The 20848-nt window shown below is 41.6% G+C and overlaps 1 protein-coding gene across 3 annotated transcripts in view; it reads left to right on the plus strand.

The window, feature by feature from the left end:
- The window catches only part of NRAP (nebulin related anchoring protein), a 60756-nt gene that overhangs the window by 36024 nt on the left and 3884 nt on the right, over nucleotides 1-20848 (plus strand). For 2 of the 3 annotated variants that reach the window (XM_090058500.1, XM_090058498.1), the window contains 15 exons: nucleotides 2261-2365; nucleotides 4782-4880; nucleotides 6675-6779; nucleotides 7157-7264; nucleotides 8193-8306; nucleotides 9527-9724; nucleotides 10490-10594; nucleotides 11462-11560; nucleotides 12329-12433; nucleotides 12743-12850; nucleotides 14177-14488; nucleotides 16816-16920; nucleotides 17555-17653; nucleotides 17744-17848; nucleotides 20689-20796. In XM_090058500.1, the coding sequence (XP_089914626.1) occupies nucleotides 2261-2365; nucleotides 4782-4880; nucleotides 6675-6779; nucleotides 7157-7264; nucleotides 8193-8306; nucleotides 9527-9724; nucleotides 10490-10594; nucleotides 11462-11560; nucleotides 12329-12433; nucleotides 12743-12850; nucleotides 14177-14488; nucleotides 16816-16920; nucleotides 17555-17653; nucleotides 17744-17848; nucleotides 20689-20796 (1875 nt within the window). The remainder of the gene's footprint in view (nucleotides 1-2260; nucleotides 2366-4781; nucleotides 4881-6674; nucleotides 6780-7156; nucleotides 7265-8192; nucleotides 8307-9526; nucleotides 9725-10489; nucleotides 10595-11461; nucleotides 11561-12328; nucleotides 12434-12742; nucleotides 12851-14176; nucleotides 14489-16815; nucleotides 16921-17554; nucleotides 17654-17743; nucleotides 17849-20688; nucleotides 20797-20848) is intronic. The other variant, XM_090058499.1, reaches the window with a different exon arrangement.

The following is a 20848-nucleotide window of genomic DNA, read 5'->3' on the forward strand; positions in this document are numbered from 1 at the left end:
CTAAATGCGGGTGTGCTTGCACTCCTGCCTCTCTCTGGACGCTAGGCACCTGACATGTGGTTTCCATTACACATTGCCATTCATGCACTGCCAAATGGTTTCTGAAGGCTGGGACTTTCGAAAGAAAATCATGAGCGTCTTTTGCCCAGTAACGTAATAGTTAGAGGGGATTTGAACCCAAATCTCCCAGGAGAGTGCCCTGGCCAACAAGCTGCAGAATAGAGCAGGTGAAGTCATGCCTCTTATCTGCTGTTGATGGGGCAGCTACGAGTGAAAGAGAGCTGTGGGCAGGAGAGCAAGGAGAAGGAAGTCTGCCTTTGTAGCCTTGCAGTGGATGCCTTTCTCCTGGGAGAGAAGAGTCCTATGATTCAGACCCTGTGGCCAGGATTATTATTATTTTTTAAAATCAATACCTGTCTAATGTAAAATGTGTTAGCAGTGCTAGGCGCAAGCAAGGAGAAGCCTGCCTCTGTGTCCCAGTGGTTACAGCAGTCCCTTGGCAGAGTCCTAATTTCTAGTCTCTGTGCCAGGGTAATGTCTGTGTTTAACCAGTGCCTGTCCTCTGAAATGCATGAACAACTTTGGAAGCAGGGCAATGCAATAATCACTAGGCTACGGAGAGATGGAGAGTGACCTTACCCAGGCCATTCAATTGCCTTGTAGTGCGGGTCTTCCCTTGGGAAATGGGAGATGTGGGTTGAAATCCCATCAAGATGAAGAGGGCCTAGATCCCAGATCTCGCATGTCCTAGGTGAGTGGTAACTTTTAGGTCAGGGGCGGGCAAAATGCAGCCCATGGGCTGGATGCGGCCCGCTAAGCCATTCCATCCAGCCCGCAGGGCCCCTAAAATATTTAGAAAATTAATATTTATCTGCCCCTGGCTGCCTGTCATGTGGCCCTCGATGGCTTGCCAAAACTCAGTAAGCTGCCCTCCGCCCATAATAGTTGCCCGCTCCTGTGCTAAGTTCTTGGGAAAAAGGTGCATTTCATTGCAACCACACTAGAGCATAGGGAGGAGTCAGTTGCTCTGAAACCAGTGCGTACCACCACATGCACAGACACCCCAGCACAATCATACAGGAACTTTATGGTCCATAGTGGAAGTGTCAATTAAATGTGATGGCTGCTGATACAGGGTCAGTTTGAATGGTTTTTTTTGGAATTCAAATAGCTAAACTGTCTAAATGTCACATAAAAAATGTCTAAATTCTGGCCTAAATCTCTGTAGTTTATAAGTACTCGCTAATTAGAGAGACAGCTTTTGGATCTTCAGGAACCATGTATTTGTACAGCTGAGGTGTAGTTAAAAAGTAAGTCTTGCCATAATTGTTTTGCTTTAGTGTAGCATCTTTAAACACCATTCATAAAGTCTACTGCAAACACTAAGTAACCTGCTCACCTATGCAAGAGGTTTATTTTTCACCTGTGGCAAAAGCATGGCGTGAGGTACAGAGAAGTCAAGTAATTTACCGGAAGTGGTGATGAAATTGAGTACAAAACTCGACAATTGGTAGTCTAAGTGCTCTGGCTTAACCATTAAAGATGGTCTGTGTTTTCTGTAAGCCAGATTTGCCTCTTTAAGGATTTAGGCTGTGATTTTCAAAGGAGTCAAAGGAAGTTAGGTGTCCAAGTCTTATTCAAAATCAGTGGGAGTTTGGTGTCTAACCCGCTTAGTCTCTTTTGGAAATCTGAGTTACCATTAAAAAATCAATTTATTTATTTTTATTTGATTTTTGCGATTTATTGGTGGGGGGGAGGGTTGCATTCCTACTGTTGCTGCTGAGCAGAAAATTTAGGGACAGGTGTTCAGGTAAGTACCCTTCACCACTAGCAATGTTGGCCAAAAGCAGTTGAGACTGTTGCGACACAAAGTATTAAGTGCGGGTGAACTGCTCTAATGTGATTCTGTCACAACTCCTCATTGTCCTGCAAGATCCTTTGAAACAAGGCCCTTCTGGCAAGCCTCTGTACATAAGAAAGCAAATCTCTTTGTTCATAGGGTAAGAATTAAAGATGACAGTATTGGACTGGGCCAGTCTTTTTAAAAGATCACCTTGCAAAGCACACCCTAGAACTGTTAGTAGGTGGTGATACGGCCATCTCTCTAATTTTTTTGCCTTAACTGCAACTGTGTAGAAGCGAATAAAACAAAAGCAGGCACTAATTTGACTCGGTTGGTGTTCCTGAGATGTCTGAATCCTTTAATGGCACTTTAAATGTATGAGCACCAACAATGGGGCTTTTTTTTTTTCTTTGTCAGAACCGATACAGAGCAGATTTGAACTGGATGAAAGGAGCTGGATGGATAGCCACTGGGTCATTAAATGTGGAGCAGGCTAAGAAGGCAGGAGAACTCATTAGTGAGGTGAGATTTCATGACAGCATGTAACAGAACTTGCTGCATAATGCGTGCAAAATGTCTGTATAAAATTAAAATAATTTCCACTCAAAGGGGAAAGAAAAAGGCATACCACATGAAAGCCCTCCAAACTAGGAATAGGACTGGTAATTAGAGGGAAGCCAGATACCAAACACACACCAGTAGGAGTCCATATAGCCTTTGCAAAAACAAAGTAGGTGACAAATGATATTATGAATAATAATGGCAATCAAACAGTGCTCAATTGCTACCCACTAGCCTACCTTTTTAATGAAGCAGAACAGGAGAGATGATGAAAAGATGCAGTGATTGCACCCAGAACCTCCTTTTGTAACATATACAAGTTCTTTCTTGCTCTCTTTTTCTCACATATTCACAGCAGACATTGAAATTCATACGGATCTCTCTCGATCTGTATCCATCTGTCTTATCAGTTCTTATCCTTATTCTCCCCATGACCCCACATTCACCCACTTGAAAAGTGTGCTTTTCCAAAATCCTTTGTGCCAGTTCTTGCAGCTCTTCAAAGGAGTCACTGGCACAATCAGTTCAAGGGCTTGTGGTGTGTCATTTTTTTTCAAGGGGAGTCCTGTTGGCCAGATCAACTTCAGTAGCAAAATAAAGACTTATGACCCTGTGGATGACCATTGGTGATGCGTAGAGGGGGAACCATCCACGAACATACTGAGAATAATGAAGAACCACATGGTTTATCTCTTCAGCAGAGCTGCAATTATTCTTTAGCATGGGGCTATGGGCCGTATTGACGTTTTCCTATATAAGCTTCTGTAGTGAGAAAATATATTTCTAGAGACTGAGCCAGATCCTCCTCTGGTAGCTTCACTGAAGCCAGTAGAACAATGCCAGCTTGAATCTGGATCACAATTATTATATGATGCAAAAGTTCACAAAAATAATTACTCTCCATTGGCATTAGTTAGGCATCATCAGTGGCAAAGAAAACAAAGGGCTCACTTGGCTGTGAAGACTGAGTCTTTTGCATTGGTCCCCCTAGATGGGGCTGGCAATCCTTGCTTTCCTTTTGTGTTGCAACAGTAATACAAGCAATAGCAAGTGGTGCAACTTCGGCCTCCAAAGCTGTTATATATATATTTTATATTATTTATAAATAATCTATATTTATTTTCACAATTATATGGATACATGTTGTCATATCATTTAAGCAGCTTTAGGAGACCATCTCGAACATTTGATAAAGCAGCATCCTAGTTGTTTATTTCTGCGGCGCTCTTCTTCATTCCCAGACAAATTCTTACAGCTGTTAAGCTGCCTGCCCCTCCAGGTAAAGTCAATGGGAATTACAAGTTGCTCATTGGCTAAGAGTTACTTTGAAACCTAAAAACTGTGATGAGGGGTGTAACAATTTAAAAGTAATTATGTACTTCATAGCCTTGTCAACTTTTAAATCTAAAGGATCTTAAAGATCACATTTGAACCTTGACAAGGGATGTATTTAGTTTTTTGTTGATCATGATTTAATTGAAAGTAGGTTTGCAGGGCTTTAGGCTTGGATGCTGAAATATAAAGTTTCCAAAACTGCCATAACCATCCCAATATATATTGACTTGAGAACTTACCTTAGGTGTCAGCTTCCTACTATGCCACCTCTATTTGCATTATTTATATTTTAAGGTCACTCAGTGCCTATACATGAGCATGGAAGCTGCTTTGAAACGCTGTAATTACAGTGGGCTGGTGCAGACTCGATTAATCAAGTCTGCTGGAGCATGGAAATTAATTGCCACACTCCAGGCAGCCTTCGCGTCTTGTGTATCAATGTCTCCATGCTTCAAAATGGATATGAGGGCACTTTATTTAAAGCTCATTTGATGAGCTCATGGATGTACGTCCCTTCAGAGACACAGAATTAAAATTAGTTCATATAAAATCAGCAAACTGTAAGCATATATTGGTGACCATGGAGCCATAAACATTTTTCCATGTTTAGATGTTAGGGGCAAAGACAAAACTTCAAACAATAAGTTACCCAGTGCCATTATTAGCGCAGTACAATTGGACACCAGTTCTTGCTTAAAGGAACTATGAATAAAAAATGCAATCAGTTGTTCTGTATTTGAAGCCATTTGCAAAAAGGCTTTCAAAGCCCAGGTCCCAAAGTATTTTAGGAGGCATAATCCGATCTTGCAATGTTTTCTTTATGTTTAGGAAGAAATACTTTAATATTAATCAGCAAAAGGTTATTGTTAAATTGAAACAAATATTAATCTGAAAATACCTGGGACATAAAGATGAGGAAAGAGGAATAATAATTATGTTCACAAATTCACTCTAATCTTGAGCAACCTATGATTTTTCTCTTTCAAATAGCATGAAAGAGCAGCACAAAATTCACAGCTTTGATCTTTTTTCTGCTCAACAGAAGAAGTACCGTCAGCATCCATATGCTTTGAAGTTTACCAGTATTAAAGACACTCCTGAGATGATCCAGGCTAGAATTAGTTATAACCAGGCTGTGGATGTAAGTTATAATGTATATACATTATGATTATAAGAGTGGTATCCTCTTTGAACGCCCTGATTGAAGAACTGGCTTTCTCTTTCTAAGATTATTCTTGGGAACCATGAAACTCCACTGTTATAGTGAGGTGCACCTTACAAAGCACATGTTTCTTTCTTAGACTGGAAAGCTTGCCCCTTACACAGGTCAGTGCAAGGTCCACGGGGCAGTCTATGCAAAAATATTTTGCTGGAGTATGATTTCAGAGGGGAGCTGACCTGCTTGCTTTATTGAGAGCTTTTTGACCTTTTGAAATCCAGTAAGAAAGAAACAATTTGGTTTCTTTATCATTTTCAAACCAAGATGTTCTAAATTACATTTTTTTTTTTGCTGGGGCTTTAGATAAAGAGTATGGAGTGGCATGGCAAGGAAGAAAAAAATAAATTAATAATTTCAAGCTATCATCCTGCTGAGAGAGAAATCCAGGTGGAGGAATCTAAAAGGGAAAAATTGAAGCTGTTTGGTCTTTAAACCTGTTTATTTTTAAATAGAAGGACCATTTCAAATTGTTGTAGACTTAACTGAGATAAAGTGGAAATGAGCAGTAAGCAAAAGTCACTCAACAAAGACAAGTTCCAACCAAGAGATGTTTTATTGATGAGGCAAAACACTTGTGAACATAGGTATTTTTAAATAAAGAAGATAGCAGATCTTTGTGTAAAACAAATGCAGCTGTGATATTATAGTACCTATGCCTTTGGTAGAGCTAATAAGAGTCAAAGGGCCTACAACTAAAGCAGGTAAATGTGAATCAGTTTGCTCTACTGAGAAATATCAGCTCCGTCTCACAGATCCTCCATGTGTGGCGCTCAGATGGGCTTTCTGCTTATAAAGCATCTACAAATTGTTCCCCTCCACAACCAAGAAGCAGCACTTGAGAAGCAGAGAGGTTATTTCCAGTCTAGGGGGTATAGTCCTTGCAAACACCAGAACGTGCCATAGGGAAGGTGTGGATGTGGCCTTTCTGGATTTAACTCTGATCCCAAGTCTGGGTCGGGGTCGGGGTCGGGACTGGGGCCGGGGCCAGAGCCAGATCCGGAGCCAGAGCTGCAGCAGCTGCCTGCTCGCCTCCCCTTCCCCCACTCCTTCCTGCACTCAAATCCAAGACAAGGGGCTTCCCCCCCACTCTGTTGAGGGAGGGTAACATCATCTTAGATTCGAGTAAATGCAGCGTGTGTACTGGTATCATGCATGGCAGCAAATATAGTGTTATGCTCCTGAATTTCTTGTTTAATGGTTCATAGGACTGTATTCTTTTGCTCTGGTGGATAATGTGGGAGCACTGCAAGGTGATGTTGTAGCAGTGTCTCCGCATGGTTTTACTGAGAATTGACAATCTTTGAAAGATGAAGTCCACGGAGCCTCAATTCCCACTGAGTTCAATGAGATTTTCTGGGTGGGTCAGCACCTCAGATAATCTAGTCTCTTATGGATACACATCTTCAGTAAAATGGCTGTTAGTAATTAGCTTTCTCTTTATTTGCCTGTAATGAAAGATTTATCAAATACCCCTGGAGAATTGTAGGGTCTCACTCTCCTTGGTTTTGTATCCATATCACTTCTCTGGAGTTTCTTCTAATTTGAAAGTATTGGGCTCCAAGATTTTCCAGAGTGTCTGGATTAATGTGCTTTCCAGTATTATTGCTGCTACTTCTCTGTGTGCTTTCTTTTTGATCAATGCACACTTTGGTGCTTTTGGCCGAACTGGTGATTGGATGTGTACTCAGTATTCAGAGATTCTTCTGCTTTTTCCAGAGACTATACAAAGAGCATGGAGAGAGCATAAAACATCATTATACACCTACAGTAGATCTTCCTGAAGTCCTTCAAGCTAAATTAAATGCTATGAATATCAGTGAGGTAAGAATGTCAAAATTCAGCCCTTAACATTTTGGTGGGAAGTGAAAAAATTAAGTGAGTTCTTTGCCAATTATACAAAACCATACATCATGGGAAATTCCCTTCCTGTCCTCCCCATATGATCATTTAGGCCTGAAGAAGTTAGACCCCCTGGAGAGACCAAGAATGAACTACCAAGGAAATCATGAATGCCCCTGTTACTAAGACTTGTGTTCTGGTTTATATTTGTGTTGTACTGGTAGCTTTACTTCAATGAGGCCCATCTGCTGGAATAAAAAAGAAGCAAATACAATAATGCTTCTCTAATAGCAACAAAGATGCAACAGTAATTTTCAGAGCAGTAAATTCATTTTGATTTGTTCAATATTTCCAAACAGATTCACTACAAGGAATCTTGGAGCAAGATGAAAGATGGTGGATATAAATTGAAATTGGATGCCATTCCTTTCCAGGCAGCAAAAGCTTCAAGTGAAATCATAAGTGATGCAAGTGAATTTTCTACTAATATTTTCCAGTAGAAAGTACCAGTACTTAAGCCTGTTTTGGCTATGCTGAGTGAGTGCTTAGGGAAATGGTAGGTCCATCTGGCACTATGGCTGAGAAGGATCCGTTCGACCTTTGACAGTGCTTTTGAGACTGCAGACCCAAGAGGTTTAGTGTGGCAGCCACTCACAAGAAGCTGTACTGATATGACCAGCTCAGTATAGGCTATTGAAGAGTCAAATCAGATAGCTAACGACTTAGTCATGGTCTATCTAGGTCAGATATGAAGCAGAACTCTCTAGTTAATAGGTTTCAGAATTCAACATTAATCTTTTGAATAACTTGGTACCTTGAAGCTGAATTTTTCAGGAAAAAATAGGTATAGCAGGCTTCATTGGTATAAAAGACAGTAGCAGCGTAAAGTTTTAAATAGAAATACAGTAGGAAAGAACATCAATCCAACAACCAAGATAAGGCCTCATAATATAAGAGCTTGCAATAAGATTAAGTCTTCTTCACAGCTTTCTGCATTTTTATATCCTTTTGTAGCTTCTTCTAAATTGGTTAAAATACCTAAAATACCGAGGCACTGATAAGGAGTTCTTAGCATACTTAAAGACTTATTACTTTTCCATCTCTTAACACTTGGCATGGCATAATACATCTTAGCAAGTGAAATCAGAATTCATCATCCAAAGATAGCCTTCTGTTGCATAAGGAAGACCCTTGTCTGCCTGTGTCCTTAGACCAACACAGCTACAACCTGCACCCCTGAAAAAGAACAAACTTTTTGAGCATGTTGACATTTTTTTCTTTCTGTTCATTCATACAATTATTATTATTTTTTTCAAAAAAAGACAATCTTGACTGGTACTTACCTCTCTTTTTTACCTGTCCTTTATCACATGTCTGCTATTTTTCCCTTTCCAGTACAAGTACAAGGAGGCGTTTGAGAAAATGAAGGGGCAGATGTTTGGCTCGCGTGGCTTGGAAGGTGATCTTAACATTGCCCACTCAGTGCATGCCGCTTTGCTACAAAGCGACGTAAGTACAGGGAAATGGCAATGCCTGTCTAATAACGACACATGAGCATAGACAGTGGGTGTTATTCGGGATAGGTTTCTTGGCATGGTACCTTGATACCCAAATTTGCTTTGCATTGGGCCACTCCAATAATTACATAATGATTATTCTTTTTTATTAAATACAGTACCAGTCCTTGGAGTAAAACAGCTCTATGCTGTATTTTCACTCAAGCTTCCATTTCTGACAGTCATTTCAGGGTATTCTGTGGCTATATAACTAAAGGGCAATTACAAAATGATTACAAATAATTACCAGCTGATTTCCACTTCCTATTCTTCCCAAAAGCTGTATGTCAAATGCACTTACAGAGTTTTATGCTGATTATTAGTCATACAAGCAGGAACCGAATATTGATGCCAGGCACAGCATACTGACTTCCTGAAGGATGCGCTGCATCAGCAAAACATTTCCCTAATTTTAAGCACATGAGTAATCCCACTGAAGTTCACAGGACCATTTTGATGGTTATATGTACGTGGGGAGAAACCTAATTCTACACCGAGTGTTTTTTTCTCATTTGATGTAAAGCCCACTATTGCTATTAGTTGTAATGACCTAGGAACTTAAAAAATACTCAGTTTCTAGTAAATGACAGTGATAATTTACTAGAATAACTGGCTCTGCCACCTGTTAAATAGCTTTAAAACATTTTGATATGTTTAAAGTGGATGTGTATCTGAACTTCTCAAATCAGCATAAATGATAGGAAACTTCAGGCATACAAACTTTGAAGGATCCTAGCACTTCAGCTACATTTTCATGGCCAGAACCAATTAGTGTAAAGAGAAGGATGAAAATAATGCAGTTGGTGGACTTTACCGTTTTTTAAAACTTCAGCGATATTTTGGGTGAAGATCTGACTTGCTTTTCATTTTCTCCCAAATGGTTCAAACGTTGCCATTTGGTTTTTGTTATCATGCGACGATTCCAAGGTTTCTGCGAAGGTTTGTAAAATGACTACAAATCGTATTTGTGAAAATATAATTAACTAACAGTTCAACTGTGTGATTTCTAGTTTTGCATATAAATGAATTGCTTAGCCGTAATTGTATTCAGCTTTAACTGGAATATAAAGACAGGTGAAATCTCAGTTGTTTAAATAGTTCCCTGTGAGCAACACTTGAATTTTAAACTGTCCAGTAGCCTATAAAGTAAACTGACCTTTTTTTCTTTACTAGGTTAAATACAGGCAAGGTTCTGAGCATAGAAAAGCCCAGTTCCATCTGCCGCTGGATATGATAAACTTAGTCCATGCCAGGAAAGCCCAGTCTTTGGTCAGTGATCTGGAGTACAGACAGCTGCTTCACCAGTACACTTCCCTGACTGATGATTTGAGATTACAGTGTGCCAAGAAAGCATCTAAACTACAGAGTGAGGTACTGCATTCAGCCCAGTGTCACTGCCATCTGACACAGGCTACTTTTATTCTGTACTATCATAGCTGTGCGTATCTATCTGAACGGCAACTGTGAGATAAATCATGCCTGCTTCCCCTTGATTACACTGGATGAGGAAACATCTGTCTTGTAAGGGTGATTGTACAGTGTATATTTACACCTTGTATTACTTTGTGTTACAGTTTTGTTTGATAACTGGGCAGCACGGGTGTTACAAGTGGGAAGCAGTCTACCACTGGGTGTTTAGACTCTGTTGACTGTACAGACTTTTGCTGCAGGATTTGCTGTGCATCCAAAAGCTATCAATTCATATCTTGGAAGAAGCCTGTATCCAGTTTTTTAAAATGTCATTGTTAAAAAACCTGTGATCTGGAGGTCCTGCAGCTCAGAAATACCCTTGGCACTGCCTGTGCAAGCAAAAATGCTCCTGTAGGTCAGCTCGGCCCCTTGGAGAGTCTGGAGGTGCGACTGGGTGGTTTTGTGCCTTTGGTGGTGGCTGCAGGTGGGACAGCAATAAGATTTCACTTAGGCACCCAAATCCACAAAGACGCCTGATAAGTGGAATAAGGCCTGGCCCACAGAGACCGTCACAATCAACTTAGTGTAAAGTACATAACGTCTCTGTAGTAGATACTACTTCTAATGGATTTATTTAAAATTATCTCCTTGTGTAATTTTTTTGATGAATAATTACAGGACAGCTCAAATGCAAACTTGTAATTGCTTTTGTTCGGCTTCTCAAAGAATTTATACAGGTCTGACATGAACTTTATGAGAGGAGTTGGCTGTATTACTCCAGGGGCCTTAGAAATTGAAGGGAAGAAGAAAGCTTCTGAACTCATCAGTGAGGTAACAAAAGAGGGTTTTGATTTCTCCACTACAAACAAGAGTTTGCCAGATGTCTTTCTATTAAACTGGGTTGGCAAACTGACTTACTGGATTAATGCAAGGCTTCCTCCCCTTTGTTTGATCAATGCATTCATGCGCTCACTACAGATAAGTGAACCTGATGAAGTTCAAGGTTTTGTACACTTTGCTAAGTGTTTACACAACCCTTTTTCTCCTGTGTTTCAACCCCATGTGGTTGTCATTTTAAAGTGGTTTATTTTATGTTAAAAGCCTGCCTTTCCAGCTCAAAGGGTGCCTGGACACTGTTAGGTATACAGTAATGTTCCCTAAAAGCTAGGCTGGCACACCGGACTCCAAAGCAAATCTATTTGCAAGGTATGCAAATAGCTTTGAAATGAGGCAAAATGAATTTGCCCATCTCTGATGATCGGACCCTTTGCAATTGGGTCTGGCATTTGCTTGCAGTTCTCATGTAGCTTTTAAAGGCAAGTGAAACTGTAACTTTTCCTAAAAATTAACAGTAAAAGTTGCAGTCGACAGAGTCCATGTTAGGAATGTCCAGATTTCACCCGTCAGTGCCGGGTTTCATAAAGGAGGAATAATCCATTTTTTGTGTTTGGAATAGGAGAACACTTTCTGAAACTGTACATTGTTCCAATTTTATACCTCGTTTTCACTAATGAACTGTGAATCCAGTAGGATCATGAGAGCAAGAGGTGAACTGGCCTAATGGTTAATAGATAATTATCCCTTTTCAAAGCATGGCTTTAAGCATGAGAAGTAACACCAAAGCGTTAGGGAGACAGGTCCCTTATCTGACAAGACAACTTAGCAATTCTGTTCATTTTTCTTTGTGTGTGAACTCAGAGTAAATATCGTCAGCAGCCACATTCCTTCAAGTACACATCGGTGACAGACTCTCCTGGCCTCCTTCATGCAAAATTCAGCAATATGATTGCTAATGAGGTAGGCTTTACAAGCATGAATCAGAAAATATGCTTTTTAAAATGCAATGAGCTGAGGAAGGAGTGGGAAGGAGAGAACCTCATTCTAAGAACCACGGCATATCAAGAGGAAAGAAAGCATCACTGATATGTGCTTTTGCACTGTTAATTCGCCTTTTACTGTTCCTGGACAACCATTTCATGCCATTTGGTCAATCAGATCTCTCTTTTACAACAGCAAAAGTAGCCCCCATTTGAAGTCCTTAAATCAGTTTTCTCTACTTGAATGCAAAGAAGGCCAATACAAGGAGGATGTACTTGTGGGGGTTGATTTACATACAATCATCTGCTCTAAAGACCACCTAAGGCAATAACCTCTTGGCTAACTTCTGCAAAATTCCTGAGTACCCTGTCAAATGCCATGCATGCCGACAGAAGGGAAAATCTAGGTACTTCAGAAACTGAGGCTCTCTCCTTTCCCGTATTCACAGAATTTGAGATAACTTCCTGAGGTCTTTTGATCTTCTATGAACACACTGGAGTACGGCAGCATCAATTCAGGGGACAGGATCTTGGCTTGTCCTTGATATGAAAATGTATCCAGAAGTATTCCTTGCAACCCAACAAACAAAACACCTCTCATCCCCCACTCCCCTCACCCCCCATGCAGTCTCAGCCATTAGTGATGTTTAGTTTTGTTTTAACTAGCCTTTTAAATTGTGGTCCATTGCTGTGTTATTTAAACACTGGAGAAAGGTGTTGCAGCTATTTTCTTTCATCTCTTTTGCAGCGCCTGTATAAAGCAGCAGGAGAGAACTGTCTGCATCACTACACGCTAACCCTCGGTCTACCCGAGTTTACCCGGGCAAGAATAAATGCAGCCAACCTCAGTGACGTAAGCATCCCCTCTTTCTTAAACGTGAGCGGGTATTGTGCTGAGGACTCAGTAACCTACCAGCTCTAATCTGTTTCCGTTGATTATATTTGTATATTTGATCTGAAACTTTCACATCTGCATAAATAATAGGCCGTACACAGGCAGTTAGTAAGAGCTGCTATAGATAGTAATAAAAAAAAAATCTTTGGTTGTGAAGAATAGACTGTCTAACTCTGTCCAACAAATGGAAGAAATGTTCTTTGTTTCCTTCTTCATCCGGCATTTGAAAATGAAGCTGGACTCTTACATGCACCTTTTCCACTTCAGATAAAATACAGGGAATCTTGGCATAATCTACATCCTCAAGGCTACAAGCTGACAATGGAAGCAATCCCTTTCCAGGCTGCCAAGGCCTCCAGAGAAATTGCCAGTGATGTGAGTTGAATGATTCAACCTTCCATCTTGCCTAATTTCTGTTAACTTCATGTAAAACAATGTCTCAGGCAGATTTTCTGAATTAAAGCAACCCTATAACCATGTGAGACAAGAATGTGGGACAGAATATATTACTTATGAATGACATCCTTTGTGTGAATTAGAAAAAGGAGTCACAGCTAAGCGGAAACCAAGCTCTGTCAAATATTGTCCGGTGGGAGCCAGGCAGTGACTTAAAGTATATGCATATGGGCAAGCTGGGGAAGACTTTTCCCCCTTGCTAGGATCCAGATCTCCCACATTTTAAAAAAATGACCATAACTGTATAGCCACTTGCTCTTGGCATGGTTTTCTCGGGTCAAAATGATGCTCTGTAGACCCAGCGCCTTTGAAAACCAGGTGGCAGGTGGTCTCTGACTGAGAACTGCATGTCACAATAACTTCCCAAGAATGAATGCACATTTCCCTGTTTCTTGCAATTGTCTCTCTATCACTTGCAGCACATGCCGCCATTCACCTGTCAATAGCTTTAAGTACTTTCTGCTTCTGCAATGAATTACAAAAAAATAAGCCATGAGGAATACCCCTAATCAAACTAAAATGAAATCAAAATACTTAATATTGCATAGAATTGAGCTGCATATTTTGCTACACCCAAAGCAGTGCAATTTTGAAGGCTTTAAACATGTGTTTGTGCTTCTCGAAGGAACTACATTTAGTGATTACACGGTGCTCTTAGTTGCAGCTTCAGTTCTCCTCTAAAAGGGTACAACTGTATAATAACATTACATCCACTTGCAGCAAGACTGAATTTGGCCCTTCATCTTCAAAGCACTCTGTAAACATTAGCTACTATAATTTAATCCCCACAACTCCCTTGTATGGTAGCTAAGTGTTATTATCCCATTTAGCCTACCTACTAAACTCTTTAGGGCCCGGACCCTTTCTTTAAAGTTTCAAGCATGTTGTTGATGCTACATAAATCATCATTATCAGTCTCACTGCCATTTCACATAGAGGATAAAAGTAAGATCATAGAGCCCTAGTTAGAGCTCTGATGAAAACTCATAAGTTTCTGGTGCTTATGCCTGCGCTGCGACCGCTCTCTTTGGCTTTTCTCTCAAAATAATCTTCTATGCAGGGAAAACTGTTCTTTTTCCGTCTGCAGCAACTGGGTTGTGGTCAGCACAATGCTGCTCTTTTGTGTAGGTTTTGTCATATGCATCTCTTTTCACATTCCCTTTTGTTTTTCTTGAGTTAAAAACACATAAGCTGAAGTTAAACGTGTTGCAGAAGCGCCTTATTGCCGTCTCCTTTTCTTTGCAGTATCAATACAAGCACACCTTTGTGACTGAGCGAGGGAAGCACATCGGTGCCAGAAGCATTCTGGATGACACCAGGTTGCTGCACTGCTTCCATGCAGCTAAGTTACAAAGTGAACAAGAGTATAAGAAAGGGTCCCAGGAATTCAGGTCTCATTATCATCTGCCCATGGATATGGTAAATCTAGTCCACGCTAGGAAGGCCCAAGCCTTAGCAAGTGATCAAGATTACAGGAAAAGACTCCATGAATACACCGTGCTCCCAGAAGACATGAAGATGCAGTGGGCAAAGAGAGCCCACATGCTACAGAGCGAGGTAAATGCTTCCCCCATGCTCACTGCCAATGCCAAAGTGACAGCGTGCTAGAATAACCTCATAGGACCGATGCAACCCCTAAAATGATGTTTTGGCTTAAATGAGCCTGTAGACTCCTGCACACATGGGTGCAAAACCTGTGATTATGTACACAAACAGGAAGGTTGAGGCACAATGTTGTCAACCTGCACAAACAGGAAGGAGGCTGCATATTCAGAGGTTAATTTTGAGTGTCATGTTCGGATGCTGTTTTGCAGGCAGGGCCACATTTGCAGTCAACTCACTCTGGTTGTATCAGTACAAATTATATGTTGAGAGTATGCATTCAGATTTGAACATCTTTTTCCTTGAATAAAGGATGCTCCATTTTACTTGGTGCTTTTGGAGCTGTATACTCCATTGTTCACATATGCCATGGAAAGACATGTGCATAGGTGACTGCCTATATTAAGTTGCCTGTGTGCAAATAGCTATATTTTGACACTGTGGACCCAAAAGCCTGCTTTAAGTAAAAGCTGCACCTCTTAATGCTCCTTAAGATGGCTTTGTGTTGCGTAAGGAAAGAGAGTCTTAAACAGTATTGGACAAATTCTTAGCACGTCTTCAGGGAACCAATTTTTGTTGAACTCAGGATTTTATTGATAGATCAAATGATAGGATATTTGTTAGATTCAGCTGATCTCAATGAAGAAATATTAGTAGGCAGTCCATTTGTGAGAGTCTGAGCAGTAATCAAAGCACTGGAGACCTAGCATCCTGCTTTCTCACTCACAGTACATGCAATATAACATCCAAACTGTATTCTTCATTGCAACAAAAGGCACCTTGAAAACCCCCTATGTACTTCATCTCTTCAAATGAAAGCCAGTGATCCGACTGAAAGATCCCTGTTGGGTTTTCTCTGTGTGTTTTAAATGTATCCAATTGTCTTTGTTCTTTGTCAGAGTGGAAAGAAAGCAAAAGTGTTGCCAGTGAAAACTCCAGGCTCCCAAAATAAAAAACGAACCATTGGCATGGGGCTTAGCGATGTGGTGGGGGGAGCTAGCCATGTCTCTCTGCGCCGCTTTGACAGCACAGGTGTTAACAACTAGAGATCACATGGGGAGAAAAACAGGCTTTGTCAACTTCACGTGGGTGGATATGGATCAAAGTGCCGTCCTTTGCAGTACAGGCAGATAACATGCCCGCTGTCTCAGCTCTGTGTCCTTAGCTGGAAACTGCCACGGAAACTCTTAGTTTGCTTGGTAAGGGTTGAGTAAACTATGAATAAGGACCTCAGGACTTGGCTCTGTGTAATTAGAGACGTTGTAAGTAACCCATAGAAAGACTTTGCAAGGCATGTCACTCGGATGAGTCAAACGCCGTATTGCAAGAATCAAGCACAGAGATTTGCAGCCGGGGTGCTGCCCGATCTTTTGAAGGGTGCTGTCAGATCTTAGGAGATAAGGAGCTCAACTAAGCAGATAAGTGCAGGCTCAGGTTCGTCCCCCATTTTGACTGCCAGGCCCTTCTGCAAGGAGGTAAGCACTGTAATCTGTCAATTAATTTTTGAAATTTGTGGCCACTCATTTCACAAAAGTTACAGAGGAGCCTCTCGGGTCTATTGAAGGGTGCCGTGAAACCACAAAGCTAGAATTGCTGATCTAGGAATCTCACTGATGGAGATTCATGGCCCATCTACCATCTAGCAGGAATAACTTTTGCAGCTGAAGAGCCTAGATAAGTTTGCAGCACTCCTTTGAATGAAATAACTGTGATTCCCATCCTACACCTGGGGATTTGTGGTACACAACATTTAAGTGAATTGGCTAAGGCCCCGCACTGCCAGTCTGAAACAAAACCTAGGGAGTTTGGTTCACCTCCACCTTACAGCCACCGGGACTGATTTGCACCCCCCCATTTCTCTTGTCTAGTGTGAAACTTAGATCATGGCTCTACACAATGTAGAGCAGAATGCTGCTGTCATCTCAGAAAGAGGGGTTAATGAGAAAACAAGTGCCGGATAAAATAATTAGTATTCTTGAGTTGAACCTACCTCAGAAAATGATTTTAAAAAGGGCTCTTTTACGCCCAGTACAAACAGGTTATTACTTTCTGCTTTGAGTCATGCTAATTCACTTGTGGGGCCTTCTCTTGTAACTTGCATATGATACATTATTTAATTCCTGGTGGAATGAACAAATGCAAACAGTTTGGCTTTATGATGTGATAGATGCATGGCAAATGAAAAAGCCGAGCCGCTAATATGAATCAGGGAGCCTTTTTAATAAACCCTAATAGCTGTGGATGCAAAACTGATAAAAGCTAACAAATTTCATTTTTAACAGTACCGCTATAAATCAGACCTGAACTTCATGAAAGGAGTTGGTTGGATGGCTCTGAGATCTCCGCAGATAGAAACTGTAAAGAAGGCTGGCGAGCTCATCAGCGAGGTACTGATAAATCTTTCATGGGGTAGCACGTCTGTAGGAATTGTTTACCATCAAGGCTCCTCGTTACATGACACTTACGAATGTAGCTGATCGTTTCCTTTTGATGTGGGAGCCTGTTTATACAAGGTGTAAGTTACCGAGAAGCGGCACGGGAGATGCAAGTCCACTTGTGACACCCACTGCATATTTCCTATTCAAAATGAACTGAAACTCTAAAAAAACCCCCACCAGGTAGCAATAAATAAATGCAGTCGACGCCATTATGGTATGCTAAGCAGGTGATCTTTGGTTTTTTAAACCGCATCATGCTTTTAGGCATAGCAGCGGCAGTCAGGTCGGATGGTGGATTCGCTCAGTCCGTAGCACTGATTATTTGAGAAAAATTGTGCATCGATCCTAATTACCGTTACTGAGATCTGTTGACATGATTTTTTTAGTGCAAAGTCTGGTTTGCAGAGACGTATTTGAACCCCACTTGCCATCATTAAAATAGTGGCTGAAGCTAACGTGAAATAATGTTGTTTTTAACACCATTGTCTCATCACGAGGGTTTTTCTTGTTTGCTTTGTTCTCGCTGTCCCGCATATGTAACCTGTATGCATCCCCTAACAGAAATCTGCTTTTTCACATGCAGACAAGGTACCGTCAGAAGCCAGACAGCCTGAAGTTCACGACAGTGGTGGACTCACCGGATCTGCTCCATGCCAAGCACAGCTACATCCAGTGCAGCGACGTATGTTTTATTTGACTTTAACTGATGTTAACTTGTCTTTAATGCTGCTCCCAGTTCTCCAGTAACGCTAGATACTTTTTGATTTGACAGAGACTGTACAGATCTGGAGACTCTGAAGCACGGCACAGATACACCTTACCTCCCGACCACCCAGATTTCATAAGAGCCCGTCTGAATGCTCTTCATATCAGTGATGTAAGTGACAGATCCTTTTAAGTTCAGGTGATTGAATTAAGAGAAAACGGGGCAGCGTAATAGGGATCAGAAGTGAACAATCAAGGCGCTCTGGTCAACCCGAACGAAAATGAGAAAAATGGGCCTCAAACAACAGGCGTAGATCTGTCAGGAGATGGTTTAGCAGACAGTACAATTTTATTGACCAGAGAATGGGTTTTCTCTTCCCTTTCAGTAGTCTGGTTACTAGACACATTGAAAACAAATCAGCTTTGGAAAAAATGATCCTGCTCTCTCTTTCAGTCTAGTCTTCCTCTTCATAAGGTGGCCTTCAGTCTGTGTAAGACTGATGCACCTGAGTTCACCCACCTAGAAACATGGTCCCACATCTACTCCCACTCTGCCCAGGCTAAACCTGGAAATGAGGTAGTGCAGAGGCAATCCTGCCACCGCTTTCTGTCTTCAGTGTGCAGGACAGTGCGGCGTGCCAGCAGGATGGCTTAGCCACTTTATTTCAGAGTTTGGTATACCCAGAACCAGAGCGGTGAATGGGACCGTGCTTCTCCAGAGCACACTCAGACATGCCTTGTGTCCTGAATCGGTCCTTCAAGCCCTTGGCTATTTCTGTATGAGCAGCTTTATCCCTCAAATGATGCTGGCTAAATGGATTGTGTCTAGGGATTATGGGCAGTATTGTGTCCTAATGCCCTGCATGATTATACAGCCCCTAGAAGGAGAGAAGAGATCCTTAGGTGCGGATTAGTTTGCATGGTGCTTCGGGGTCTTTGCTGGGTGCTGTGTGAATGTGAGATGTTGTTTGTTTTATTAATTGAAGCCGTAATAGAGACAGCTGGGTTAAACTATAGAAAGGCTATCTGGCTGGAAGGCCAATTAAAGAGTTACAGAAGTGCACCCCTTCTTATCTACAATAATTGGGAGGAAGTGCTGCCAATGTGGAAATGTTCTCACTCAGGGCTGAGCAAAAAAGTGAGAGCAATCCACTGCAGCTGGATCAGAATTGCCTTGTCCTGAGAAATTACACGTTGTCAGGCCTGCATGTAACATTTCTTCTCCAGACACTAATGTGGATCAGTCTGCGTTTGAACTCACACTGCATGGGGATACGGAGATCGTGGGAGTCTCTCATTAAACATCAAATTGTTTGTGGTTTATACCCAATTGATTCAAGTATTGCAGATGGGAGGCTGTTGAGGCAGACTGACCTTACAGCGCACAAAAAGGCACGGCTATTTTAAAGCTGTGGAGATAAGTACAAATCCAATGAATATAATGTGTGAGGATGAGGACAAAACTATTCACATTGAGAGAGGGGAGGATGGTGCGTGGGGTTCCAAATCAAAGGACCTCTGTCACATAAAGACTCACAGTTTCACAGTAAAAAGCTTTGACAGGTTAAGAAAAAAGAAAGGATGACAGGAAAAGACCGATAGCTGTATCAAGCTGATAGCAAACAGCACAACCTGAGAGTTATTCAATACAAATGGACCACTTGAGGACGTGCGGGAATCACTACAGCTCACCCTGTTCACATTTCCTTGGGAGGTTTGATAGACCCCAGGCTGGTAACGACCCACGGGTACTGTGCTCTGAAGATATTTGAGTAAAAGGAATTGGTGATCTCAGTCCAGTCCGGGTGGTCTGCACCTAAAAAGGACGGTCCCAGTTTCCACTAGTTAGCATCCTTGTCCGAATCCTTCACAGAGAAGCAAAGAGCCGAGTGAGCATAGACCAGGGGTGGGCAAAATGTGGCCCGTGGGCCAGATGCGGCCCGCCAGGCCATTCTATCCGGCCTGCGGGGCTCCTAAAAAATTTAGAAAATTAATATTTATCTGCCCCTGGCTGCCTGTCATGCAGCCCTCGATGGCTTGCCAAAACTCAGTAAGCGGCCCTCCGCCCAAAATAATTGCCCACCCCTGGCATAGAGGCTGAGCCAGGACTACGGCCATTCAAGTTTGCACCGCTGCTACCCATGCTGCACCAGTTCTGTCGGTACCTATGGGACTTGAAGCTTCTTCACTTGTCACAAGTATCAAATTCACTTACAAAAATAAGTCCTATACCAATGTCTGTTAGACTCCGAAATCGATGTCGGCACAGTGTTCAGATGGCAGCATACGTTAGAAAAACTAGACTAGAGACTCACAGGGAGCAGGTGAATGAAATCAGAAGAGGTAGAACCGAAGTGCCACCTGAGATTTAAAGTAATCAGATCTAGTGATTATGTAGTTCGTACAGAGGCTCTGACAATAGATCGCATCCACCCTGGAAGCCATCACAAAAATGCCACTACGTGGAAGACAGCCAGATGTAGAGCGCTCTCTGCAACATGAGCATGTGCTTCTCATCCTCACAGTCGCACCCAATATGTTACAGGCTGTTGTTATACTAGATGAGTTAATGAAACCACATGTGGCACAGGACTGAAACAGCGAAGCTTGAGAAAGCTGCTTACAAAACTTCAAGACACTGAAACTCTGATGCCAGGAAACCCAAGGCACTGCAAGTGGATGCATCGTAAGACAGAATAAGGGCAATACAGATGCAATATTGATGTAGCTGATGCCTCATAGTTTCTAATAGAAACTAAATAAAACCAAAGCCAATCCACATGCAAATACCAAGAGCATCCCGGGGCGCAAATGCGAGCGGGAGAGATTTCATTGTTACGGTTAGCACAAAAGAAACCGAAGTGCTGTGGAACCTGATTGCAAATCTTTGGAGCTTGTCAGGATGAATCCAGAGTGAAAAGAACCCTGTAGAATAAAACAGTCGTTACCGCAGCTACCAAACTAGGTTTAGGAGACAGGGGAAATGACTGTTGTCTCTTCTTTTTAACACAGAAAAAGTATAAAACATCTTGGGAACAAACAAGGGCATTTGGCTACGATTTTAGGTTGGATGCCATCCCATTCCAGACAGCTAAAGCTTCAAGAGACATCGCCAGCGATGTAAGTAAAGTTAAGAAAGGACAAGATAAAAAGCCCATTAAACCATGACATA

This window comes from Crocodylus siamensis, chromosome 7 (genome assembly GCF_052110815.1).
Source record: "Crocodylus siamensis isolate JL-2025a chromosome 7, ASM5211081v1, whole genome shotgun sequence".
NCBI classification, from domain to species: domain Eukaryota; kingdom Metazoa; phylum Chordata; order Crocodylia; family Crocodylidae; genus Crocodylus; species Crocodylus siamensis.